At 55.1% G+C, this 11,558-nt stretch overlaps 3 protein-coding genes across 3 annotated transcripts; 2 read left to right on the forward strand and 1 right to left on the reverse strand.

Annotated features, from left to right (window-relative positions):
- Positions 1–786: 786 nt before the first annotated feature.
- On the reverse strand, positions 787–2,463 carry IE81DRAFT_320238 (translation initiation factor 3, RNA-binding subunit). Its single transcript, XM_025512959.1, has 6 exons — positions 2,283–2,463; positions 2,153–2,205; positions 1,779–2,062; positions 1,283–1,693; positions 1,094–1,191; positions 787–1,008 (listed from the first exon to the last, which is right to left on the reverse strand). The coding sequence occupies exons 1-6, from the start codon at positions 2,300–2,302 to the stop codon at positions 942–944; spliced, it is 933 nt and encodes a 310-aa protein (XP_025372634.1). The 5' UTR covers positions 2,303–2,463; the 3' UTR covers positions 787–941.
- Positions 2,464–2,740: 277 nt separating this feature from the next.
- IE81DRAFT_320239 (putative het-c2 protein) lies at positions 2,741–4,283 on the forward strand. The gene is made up of 6 exons (XM_025512960.1): positions 2,741–2,989; positions 3,056–3,199; positions 3,277–3,401; positions 3,571–3,706; positions 3,788–3,924; positions 4,020–4,283. The coding sequence occupies exons 1-6, from the start codon at positions 2,960–2,962 to the stop codon at positions 4,045–4,047; spliced, it is 600 nt and encodes a 199-aa protein (XP_025372635.1). The 5' UTR covers positions 2,741–2,959; the 3' UTR covers positions 4,048–4,283.
- Positions 4,284–7,842: 3,559 nt separating this feature from the next.
- Positions 7,843–11,150, forward strand: IE81DRAFT_336260 (hypothetical protein; the record flags this gene model as incomplete). Its single annotated transcript, XM_025515474.1, has 4 exons — positions 7,843–8,498; positions 8,567–8,910; positions 8,973–10,578; positions 10,647–11,150. The coding sequence occupies exons 1-4, from the start codon at positions 8,178–8,180 to the stop codon at positions 11,148–11,150; spliced, it is 2,775 nt and encodes a 924-aa protein (XP_025372636.1). The 5' UTR covers positions 7,843–8,177.
- Between the last annotated feature and the right edge of the window lie 408 nt (positions 11,151–11,558).

Here is an 11,558-nt window from a genome sequence, read left to right on the forward strand (position 1 = left end):
GGAGAGTTCCACAGCCCCCGTCGCTCTAGAGGACCCTTCTTCTTCTTCGGCACCCACCATCGATGTCACCACGGCAGCGGAAGAGGCACCCACCTCGCCCGCATTGCCCGTACCCGTCGCAGCCACCAGCGGGGCGTTTGGTGCTGGCATTGGCGGAGCAGCCAACGTGTACTCGCAGCTAAATGGAGAGGGCTCTGGAGCGACAGCAAGCGCTGATCTTTCGGTGGAAGCCTCGCCCGCACTCACACCTGTCTCTGATGTTGGCCAACTGGAATTGAGGCAAAAGAGGGCACAAGAATCGCTCGGCAAGCAGGGAGGACACGCAAAGTGAGTGCATCCACTAGACAATTCCCAGCCATCTCTGTGCGCGATGTGTGTCTCCGGATGCTAATCCTTGCTCCTCCTCCACATTTCTTAGGAAATCATCTGTCGACCTGAGTGGAGAATTGTTCACGGGCTCAGACTACAAGGCACAAGCTAAAGGCACCTCATCGAGCGCCAGCGGTGCGCATCAGACTACGGATGCAGCCGCACCCCGCAAGAGCCGTTTCAGAGCTGCGATGGGCGCGATTCGCGAACTGCTACGCTAGGGAAATCGACACGCCAAGTGATCATCGGATAGCCGACGATGTCGCGCGCGATTTAGACGTGCACGGCCGCAGGTTCACACCTATTTCCCGTTTGACGACCCTATACGATACCTATACAGCTTGCGTAATCATAACAAAGAATTTGAGAAATGACGAATGGCCAGGGAACGCAGGCGGATCTGTGCCGTAGCTCAGAGTGGCCAAATTGAGTGCAGCAGAAAAATTGCGCGTCTCGGCATTGCAATCGTCAGGAAGGGGTGATGCCCGCTGCAGAGACGCGACATGCTTTTGGCAAGGTACAGACGAGCGAGACGCGAGATACGAGGTACACCTTGAGAACGTCGCACAGAATTAAGCACCGCCTGGTCGCTCCCCACGAGGCTGAGACCAATTGACCGACAGGATGAGGTTGCTATACCTGTTTTGAGGCAAGACGAGAATGAGGGAGGTCAGAAGACCTGCGCGTGACATCATGAAGGCTCGGAGGCGGATTAGCTACGCACCCTTTGCCGTCCACCTTTTGTCTGGCTTTGTCGGCGTCATCTCTGCTTTCGAAGCTGACGAAGGCGTAGCCTTTGCACTCGCCAGTTTCGCGGTCTCGCTTTGAGGAGGCCGTGTGAAAGCGAATCAGCACTATACTTTGGCATTCTGCGGCCAAGGGTAGAGTTTTGCAACACAGCACAGCTACTCACGCCGATGTAGACACGGATAACTCTTCCGTATCTGGAGAAAATTTCGCGCAAATCCTCCTCGTCTGCATCTTCGCTGAGATTCGTGACACGCAGTGTAGGCATGTCCTCCCTGTTCATAGGTCCACCCATGCGCTCGCCTGCACCACGGTTCGCACCTTGACGCATAGAAGGAGGAACATACTTGCCACCAGCGCCAGAAGAGCCTGCAGCCACAGCAGGATTTGTAGGGTCGGCGATAGCATCCGAGACTTCTGGCTCGGCGCCAGTGTCGGCTGCTCCTGGAATGGCTTCGAGAGTATCGCGGTAGGGACACTTGGAGGTGAAATGGTCTCCCTTGCAGAGACGACAGGTGATCTTCTTGGATTGCAGCTGCTTTCGCAGCGCTGCCTGCTCGTCCACTTCTGGCTCGTCCTGCAGTGACACACACCAGGTGTGGTCAGCACGCGACTACTGAAGTGTCAAACGGTGGGCGCCGAAGAAGGACAAGGCCGCTTACCTTTTTTGTGGAGCCAGCGCTGAACTTCAAAGCTACGTTCTCGCCCACCGTGGTGGTGCTAGAGTGAGGACCCGCCTTCCTTCCCTTCTCTTGACCAAACTTGGCCCACGTCTTTCGCTCAGCCTCAGCAGCGTTGACCTTTGTGGTGACAAGGGTGCGCCTGATGCGTCGAGTGATCTTGACTTTCTTGCCTTCGGGATTGAACTTGTATTCGACAATGACCTTGACGCCATTGCCCTCATCTCGTTCCTCCCTGGGTGGCAGACCAGGTGTCACGGGTGGGACTTGAGGTCGATCAAAGCAGGACGGGGCAGCACGTTGATCAGCGCCGCATCGTATTCATCAGCACATCATGAATCGCATATCGCACTCACTGGCATCATCATCAATGTCTCCATCATCAGCCCAGTCGATGGGCTTGGGTGCGCTGCGTCAAGAAGCAGATGTTTCTGTCGCCTCAGCCAAAAGGTTGGTATCTCGACGCTGAGCATTTGGGACACTTACGGGTCAGCTACTGGAGCCATCGTGTATGCGAATGCGTTCAGCAATAGTTCGGCGGCACTGGTCGGTTGCTTGTTGATGAGATGAGACGCTAATAAGTTGGCGAGATCCAGAGAAGTCGATGTGCCTAACGCACTTGAGCGATTGCTGGGGACAGACGAACGCAGAGCGTGGAAGATGATGGCGACGACAATTCAAAGACTCGCGTCAGACTCATCCTGCAGACTCGTGACTCAAACTCGAGACTTTCGCAGCGCGCGACCTCGCGCCGCGGAACGAAATTTGTTGTCGAGATGATTCGTGCATGCATGCGTGCTCATGCGCAATCGATCTACTCACGTGTCTGGCTCACAGCGCATGCCGTGCACGGACAGCACTCTGGTGCGACGCGACAAGCCGGCTGATTTCAGGCTTGGGTCATAGGAGTTCCACCTGCAGCCTTGAGCTAGTGGTCGGGTCGCCCTTACGGGGCATAGCGCATTCCCATTCACGACTGAATTCCTTCTCATCATCTTCGAGTAGGCACCTTGACTTGAGTTTTCGAACAGCCTCACCAACGCAGCAGTCTTCGGAGTGTCATCGCAGTAGGAAAGCGACCGGAAGCACTCCACTCATAAGGCCGAACCTCTTGCGCGGCGCTCGTCAAAAGGGCCATACCTACCGTACCGCCCTCTGTCATAATGCCGACCTACTTTGATACAGTTAAAAAGGTAAGTGGCCGCACCGATTGCACAGGGCTCAGCGAGGTAGACTGACACTTTTGGATCCTCTCGCAGTCCTACGCGGACGTTCCCATCACAGAGGAGGGAGTGGACACTTCGACGTTCCTGGAAGCGACGGATGGGCTGGTCAAGCTGTTCGACCTTCTGGGCTCTTCAGCTTTCGCCATCGTTCAGAGTGACATGAAAGGCAATGTCGGAGTGCGTAGTGTGATAGCGGCGAGAAGACCACACCGATCCTGTTCTAAATTCGTTCCTTGCCTCTGTGCCCACTGTAGAAAATCAGGGATCGCCTCCTCAGCTCGCCCGGAAACTCTCACTCGCTTCAGCTCCTGGTCAAGAATGAGGGAGCGCCAGGAGACAAGAACAGGACTGCTACTCAAGGACTGATGTGGCTGCTTCGGTGAGTGAGGGGTTGTTGCCGCCAAGGAAGAGAGTGAGGAGTCGCTCCAGCCAGAGTACGACGTAGATGCTTTGCAGCTCGTGCCACTCTGGCTGGAAGGCTGCATATACACGTCGCGCGCGCGATAGTCGCGCTCAACCTCCACTTCTTGACTTTTGTGCGAGAGCAGAGGACTGGACTTCACAGCTCAAGCATTGCGTCGCTCGGTGAACAACAAGGGCGAAGAATTGTCCGTGAGCTTCACGAAAGCGTACGAGAACAGCCTTAGGCAGCACCACAACTTTGTCGTCAAAGGGGCTTTCAGCGTGAGTCAGAGTCCATCACAGAGTAATGTTCACGTGTAGAGATTTCGCTCAAGACGGATCATACACTGCTTTCGCCTTTAGCTCGCGATGAAGGCGTGCCCCTACAGAACCGATTTCTACGCTAAGCTTGGCTCCCCGCCCGAGCACGTTGACCAGGAGTTGAGGCGATGGCTAGATGCCCTGGAACTCATTGTCAAGCAGCTGCAAGACTTCTACGTGTGAGTCGCACCAGAGTTGGACTGGCGGCGCTGAAAGGCCGCTGACCAGCTACGTACCTATACGCGAACCTCTTGTGGTCTTCTTCAACTCGCAGTGCTGGCAACTATGGCAAGGGCTTCTGAGATGGGCAGTGATTCACGAGTGTCCAAATCAGATTTGCACCGTAGTTTGCGAGCGAAATGCAAATGTTTTGGTCGCGAAGGGGGGAGCTCTTTGTTGTGTAGATCACATCGGCAGGCTCGGCTAGCGAGGCTGCAACGTGGACCTAGCCTCTTGCTTTCGCCAAATCAGCGCTGACGAGTACAAGTTGAGCAAATTGCTTCTTTGACGCCTGGGCTGGTCGATGTGCAGGGAAATGGCGAGATGCAACATCCACTGTCGCGCACAGGTTGTCAGGCCTGATGATGGGTCATGGGCTGTGTTGAGTGAGTTTTCAAAGCTGCCGCATCGCGCTGAACAATCTGCCAGCGTCGCTTGCCCAGCAGCACTCTTCTGGGACGCGAAGCAGACCGCCAGACGCATGTCTCCTGTGTCACGCTGTCTCAGTGGTGCTGGCTTCTGGCTTGCGCTCTCATCACGTCAGACCTCAGATTCAGCGCTCGGCGGCTTGGCTACCCGTGCAGCAGTCTGCGTCTGATGAGGCTTTTCGTTCGAGATCCTCATGGCGAGGTTCAGGCAAGTCTTTTGGTAGTATTTTCTCTTGGCTCGCGCGAAGGTCCCTTGGGATGGGATGATTGACCATTTTCAGGTTTGCGCTACGAGAAAGCGGAACCGGTATCGTGGCGCTGAGGCGGCTGTACCGTAAGTCCATTTGCCGGCTTGGCGTCCATATGCCCAGTGGGGCGATGCGTCTGCGTCGTGGCTTGTAGCCCTCGCGCTACGGCCCTTCAAGGAAGACGACGTCCTCGATGGACGCGCCTCCGCCTCATGAAGGCGTCAAAGCGCTAAGTCAGAGTACAATTCCGAGTCGTGGGTGGATAGAGAGAGAGCCGCTTCATCCATCAATCACGCGAGTCTCGCTAATAGCTGGGGCCCCAACCTCCACAGACGCCTTCAATCGGGGCGGGACCGGCAGGTCTCTTCGAAAAGCTGAAGGAGCTACCCACACTCATGACTCTTGCAAGACTGCTTGGATTGAGCCGCTCCTCTGATATGCAGCCAAGAAATGTCGGGTCGACACTAAAAGCGGATGCAACGTCGTAGTGTCGAAGGCAACGTCAGCCCCGTTTCTCTTTCTGCTAGCGTGAGTGGTCACCGGACTTTGTATCAGTGGTCTGGCTGACTTGCAAGACAGCCAGCCACTCTTGACTGCATGCTGCTTGCTGTGAAAGCTGCTGGCGGCAAGCACGTGCATGGGCGTAACCTGGAGGTGACGCAGCTCTGTTACGTGTGTCTGAAACTCGGAAGCGGTGAGCACCATGAAGGCGCGCTAGGCAGGTCGTGAGGCTGGATCAGCTGTAAGGGCTCGTGCGCGTCAAAGATCGAGGGGCAACACCGCTGAAGATCTTGTCGAGGGAGAACAGGCGTTCTTGCCTCTTCACTATGTGCTGACCGCAGCATGAGAGGGCCAGAGCATCGGTCATCTGCAGGCTGCGTCTGTTGGGCTGCCACACACACAACAGGAATACCATTCACTGATTCCATCTATTGATTCAAAGATTGAAACGCAGGTCCGGTCGCGATTCAGAATGAAAAACTCGTGACTTAGGACCGGTGATTGATGCGCTGTACCTTTTCAATGGAGATTTGTACCTCGTCGGAAGTCATTTCTCCTGATTCAAGATTGTGATACAAAGGCAGTCAACCGATATCACTCAAGAGATAAGAGGCATTGAGTCCAAGGCAAAGTCGTGAGTCACGAACCCAATGAGCATCGCAGCGACTCAATGGCTCTATCGGCCATCAGTCAATTCTGGATGTCAAAAAGTGCCAAGTCTCGACTAGCGCCAAAATCTGACTGCGCCGAGACGCGCTAGCCGCAAGCCACATGCAGAATGCCTGCAAGCAGCAACCAGCATGCATGCATGCAACTAAGCCGCGTTACGCGCGCGCGAGGACCGCATCGGCCACATACCGATGATGCTGGGTATAGTCATAGTGATGACACCAGTGACATGCGTGTCATTGAGCAAGCGGGCGCGGTGCGCCAGCTGCCTGCTGCAGATTTCATCTCCAGATCTGGGACCGAGCGCTTGATAATTCTTGGCGTTTTGTGAAAGGAGGTGCTCGACACTCACGCTCACCCATGACTCACGACAGCGTGAGCTCATCTTATGCTAACACGTTCCGGGCTGTGCTCGAATTTGTTATCCACCTCGACTGCGGGGTCTGAATCTCCAAACCAATTGTGCGTCGTTCTTGAAAGTCAGTCGTGGATCAGCTACATAGCCGAGAGTACACATCTCCATTCACGATCAAGATGTAATCAAGAATGATAGGGCTACGATTCGCACTCAAACTGTAGGCCCGATGAGAAGGAGCTCAGGTGCCGCCGCGATCCATCGGACCGTTCACGCGATTTGCGCTCAGAGCGTGAATCAACTAGCTCATGCTTAGTGCGCTTGCGAGATGAACGTGGGGGTTATCCAGCATCATGTAAAGGAGAAGTAAAGTGCTTTCTTGGCGTTTGTCGAGCGCTCATTGCAAGGGGTTGGGGCATACAGGCTTACCAAAAAACATCACCTTCTGGTCGAACCTCGCTGTTGTGAGTCGTTCTCGACCTGCGTGACGTTCTGCATGCTTGCAAAGTGAGAGTCGTGTGAAGCATGTTGATGTAGGCGTCTGACCCTTGAGTTTGAGTATGGGTCTATTCAGACGTCGGCCCTTAGATTGCACACGTGTCGCCGCTGCTGCTGCTGCTGCTGCTGCTGCATGGCTGCTCGTCTCCCTAGCGTATCTCCTCCCAAAGACTGCCTGCATGACGCACTGCGTGGTATGCGCGGCCGCTGTTGGCATGCAGCACGGACGCGCGCATAAATGTGCCCAAATGCGGTGACTGCCAAGACTTTCAGGTAAAGCGGAGGCGAAATGAGCAACGTCAGCGAACCTTTGACCATTGTACAGTCACAGCAGAGTCAGAGTCACGATCGACAATACCACCCTCTGTCATCGCATCTGCATGCTCCGCTTCCGCGCCTTGCGCTCCTCCAGTCGGGACCTTCCACTCCGAAACATCCACAGTTCACGACTGGGACTCGCTGTGTGCCTCTCGTCTCGACTGCATGGCCGTCACGATCCGGCTTTGGGGAATAACCCCTTATCGCTGACGTCGCCAGAGCACGGATGCCGCCGCTTCGTTTCGGTGTCCTGATGAGGATTCGCCTCACCGTCGGCAGATGACACCGCAATGCAGACCACGTCTTGCTCCCCTGTCCGGCAAGCGAACGTGACGAGCAGCAGTGCGCGTGGATAGAGGAGATCCATGAGCGCCCACTATTGCAGCCTGTTGTTGCACCGCATGTCTGGGTCAGCAATACGCACATGACACATCACCTCATGACCGCACGAAACATGCGGCAGCAACGCTTAATTGCACCCGTTGCACGCTGCACTCGAGCTACGGATCCGGAACGTCTGGTGACTCCTATAGCGTGAGCCAAGAATCACCGCGGTATGTCGGTAGCACCCTAACCGTTTCTTGGCCATATAGCGCGCGCTAAGGCGATGTTGAAGGGGAAGGCAATCAAACCCTTTGGCTCATCTTACAAGAAGCCGCCGAAGATTCATTTATGCACAACAGAGGCTACGAGTCGCTCATGCTGCGACTTTCAAAGTCAACTTGCAGGTGCTTTAGATTGCTTCGCACTTTGTCGGTGTCGGTGTCAAATGACGCAGGCACCCCCCACTTGGTAACTTGCAGCAAAGTTCCTGGTGCCGAGGCTGTTCCAAACGCGAAATTTGAACACTTGGCTGCTCGTTCGGTCTGCTGCTTGTGGGAGTGTGCACGACGTGGTACGATTATGGTCCGCCCACAGTCACACGAGCTTGCAGTAGCCTTCCTTGAATGGAGAGTCTCGGAGATCTGCTCCTTCGACGCCCTGCACTGATAAGCACAACAAAAATCCGACCCGACACTCCTTCTTGTCCTCCTCGCCTTACCCACCAATCACTAAACCTCGCCCATCCTCCCTCGTGCACAGCGACGTGAGCTCGCCATACTTTGGAGACACTTGCAATCGTTGGATGTCACATTCGTGATCGTGATCCTGGCCAGTCTTCGATCACAACTCAACTCTCAACGAACGGGCACGCCATGTCGCAGCCGAAAAGCGATCAAAGCCATCCTGGAATGATTGATCCCATCGACACGCGCTCCCCGGAGAAAGATCATGATGAACCTGTCGAAGAGCTGTCTCCCGCTCGACCGGTGAAGTCAGACTCGTCCGACAAGGACCTCAAGATAGTCAACTCGGACTTGAGCGCTCAGCCCCGCAGACACTCCAGGAGAGGCTCTGCGGCGTCACGGCGACACTCGACGGCGCTTGCCGCTTCTGAGACCTCACCTTCGATTTGCGAGTCTTGCGGTGAAGACAAAATCCATGGTTGGAGAGACGTCGTCGAGGCTTGTAGTCTGGTGAGTGTTCGGTCATCCGCGTCGGCATTTGCTCCTGAGTTTGACCCCTTTCGCCCTTCCCACAACAGTCATGGCATCAGCAACGAAAGCATCTATTCACCTCTTGGATTCACGTCCCCTTGGGTGTTACATTCCTGCTTGTTGTCGTCTGGGGCTTAAAGCTTGCCATCGATGTAGCACCCTTCAGATTTCCGGCTGCAGTGTTGGCCGCCTTTGGCATCTTCCTCTTACTTCTACTCCTCGATTGGCTTTCATCAGTGTTTCCTGGTAGGAGGCAACGAGATGCAGAAGCGATGTACGAGAAGTCGGACCGACCACAGAAGAAGCGCAAACGGTTCATCGACCCCGTGCTCATGCTCTTGGCGCCACCGTGCGACTTTTGCTTGCGTATCATGAGCGTGCTCTTCACTCCGTGAGCACATGCACGTCGTCCACCGCACCCCAACCTTTCTGACGCGCATATCTTTATTGCAGGTCTTTCATCCTGATCCCTGCCCGTGAGGTCATCTCGGGCGGTGAGATTGGTCGAATCATTGGATGGTTCGCTGCGACTCAAGTGCTTGCTTTCCTTTTCCCAATCTATCTCAACAAGGGCATCAACTGGGCCTTTACAATCCCCAAACAGCTTCGAGAACGTCGCGAGAAGGCTCAACCGCCTCTGACAGACTTGCGCCGCTCCAGCACGGTCAATGGTCGACGCAGCCGTAGAGGCAGCACCATGAGTCAAAGCGGTTCTCTCGATCACAGGAGCCGCCGCGGCAGTACTGCTACGATAGCAGGTCTCGAATTCGAAAAAGGCTACGCTTATTCTGGTCAGCAACGTCTTGGCACCATTGCAAGCGGACTTGCCGGAGTCACCGCCACAATCACAGCACCGGTAGCTCACATTGACATGACGTTGGAGGATGACGAGCAAGCGTACTACAACGCCGTTGCCATCGAGCAAGCACGTCAACAAGGTGACCCTGCAGTCACTTCGCCTAATCTAGCACCGCTATCTTTTGGTAGCTTCGTGCCGCACTCCGACGTGAGCTACTTTAGCCATGCTCGAATGCCAGTCGATCGCGAAGGTAGACCGCGTCACCACCATCACGCCATCACGGCGGAGCAGCGTCGCAACAGATCCCGAAGTCGCGACGGGGCTCGCAGTCAATCTAGACCAGCTACAGCGAGAAGCCTGACCGTCTCGCCTCGCGTGCCCAGTGGAGGCGGTTCGGTCGAGTACGGTCCGCCGTCAGTCGCCACCGTACAACGCTCTGCTACCGCGGTGGGCGCTCTCCCAGTCGCAAGCCCGGCTCCTTCAGAAGCCTATCGCTTCCCGAGCACTCAATTGTCGCCGGTGCAAACCACCATTGCATTCGACCAAGATTTGCCAACAGCTGCTTCTCTCCGTGCGGCCGAGAATGGCGCGAGAGCCAAATCTAATGCTCCAGCCGTCGAAGGTGTACGGGAACCGGAGCCCGCGAAAGTAGCAGCCACGTCTTCTGCCAGCTCATCGCGCAGACCTTCGCTACTTGGCAACTTCATTGCTCCCTTGAGCATGTCGAGGAGAGAGTCCGCCACGAGCGGCCCCACCCCGGTTGCTACATCAGCTTCCAGTCAAGCTTCCGCAAAGGACCGCGCTGATCAAGCTGCAGTCGCTCCCAGCGCCTCCGCTCCTGCGCCAGAAGATCAGCCTTCCGAATACGGACCAGATGCGATCGAGCGCCTAGCGTCGTGGATCAGTGACTTGATCACTCCGATCATCTACTTCACCTTGATCATCATAGGTCTGCCTCTCTTCTTCGTTCTCAATTTTGCGCTGCCTCTGTATCTTGGCATCAATCTGCTAGCTTTCATTGGCGCCATCACGATCGTGCCGCCTAAGATTCGAAGATTCCTGCATCCCATCCTCAGTACAAGCATCGTGACCGTGCTGTTGATTTGGGCGCTTGGAGCCATGAAGGGCTTGAGCATCAAGCAGGCTCTTGCACTGTACAGCAATGGCGCTAAGTACACCGTACTTTGGGACCCCACCGGCTACCAAGGCCCTGTGCCGGGAGCTGGTGACATCCTCTTTAGCGTTCTCGACGCAGGTATCGTGAGTTTTCAAGTATCACGGCTCTCTCGATCATCCCAGCTTGCTCACGCCTTGTATTCCTTCAACAGGTCTCTCTTGCCATCCCAATGTACCGCTACCGCAAGGACCTGAAGCAGAACTTTTGGCGGATGCTCATCGCCTTGACGCCATGCGCGGCCCTCTCGCTATTCCTGTGGCCCTACATCGCCTACTTGATGGGTATGAACGAGGTTCACGCACTCGCGTTCTCAGCGCGCTTCATGTCTACTCCTCTCGCCATCGAGCTGGCCAACAACATAGGCGCAGACGAAAGCATCACCATCGTACTGGTTTGCGTGACTGGTATCATCTACGCCATCGTCAAGGAGTACGTCTTCAAATGGACCAATGTCAAGGATGACATGACCGTCGGTGTTGCCATGGGCTCGACGGCTGGTGCCATCGGTGCATCCAGCCTCATTTCGAAACCGCGCCAACTTGCTCTTGCCAGTCTGTGCTTCATCCTCTTCGGTGCCATCATGCTCATCGCAACGGCGATTCCGCCCGTCGTCGATGCAGTGAGGATGCTCGCGGCCGGCAACAACGTCATTTGAACCTTTTCTTTGGCTCGAAATTGTCACCACCAATACTTCCAGTACATTCTTGGCTCACTTTGCATCTTGCATCTTACACTCAAATCCTGTAGACATACATTTATGACTCGAGCTTCCAACGATGACCGCAATGATCAATTGACGATAGGCTAACTGACGGGTGCATATGCCTTCTCTAGTCGGACTTGAGAGTGCAATGACCCTGTAAGGTCTGAGTCAAGAGTCGCACCGCTCGAGTCAGAGTCCGTTGTCGTATGTAAGTTGATGCCCTGAGTCACAGATTTCATGAATGAAAGATTGCAGAACAATTGAATTCACCCTCATCATGGTTCGTGGATAGGTCAAATTCGGAGTCTTTGAGCAGGCAATTACGCTTCCGAGTCCCGCTATAATCAAGGACTTGAGTCT

Source organism: Ceraceosorus guamensis (genome assembly GCF_003144195.1).
Source record: "Ceraceosorus guamensis strain MCA 4658 unplaced genomic scaffold IE81scaffold_5, whole genome shotgun sequence".
Lineage (NCBI taxonomy): Eukaryota > Fungi > Basidiomycota > Exobasidiomycetes > Ceraceosorales > Ceraceosoraceae > Ceraceosorus > Ceraceosorus guamensis.

Bases quoted from the DNA above. Each gene is read 5' to 3' on its own strand.
- IE81DRAFT_320239 (XM_025512960.1), top strand. From the start codon at position 2,960: ATGCCGACCTACTTTGATACAGTTAAAAAG. The intron at 2,990-3,055 runs GTAAGTGGCCGC...ATCCTCTCGCAG, and splicing joins ACTTTGATACAGTTAAAAAG to TCCTACGCGGACGTTCCCAT. The intron at 3,200-3,276 runs GTGCGTAGTGTG...TGCCCACTGTAG, and splicing joins ACATGAAAGGCAATGTCGGA to AAAATCAGGGATCGCCTCCT.
- IE81DRAFT_320238 (XM_025512959.1), bottom strand. From the start codon at position 2,302: ATGGCTCCAGTAGCTGACCC. The intron at 2,206-2,282 runs GTAAGTGTCCCA...TTCTTGACGCAG, and splicing joins ATGGCTCCAGTAGCTGACCC to CGCACCCAAGCCCATCGACT. The intron at 1,192-1,282 runs GTGAGTAGCTGT...GCCTCCTCAAAG, and splicing joins TTATCCGTGTCTACATCGGC to CGAGACCGCGAAACTGGCGA.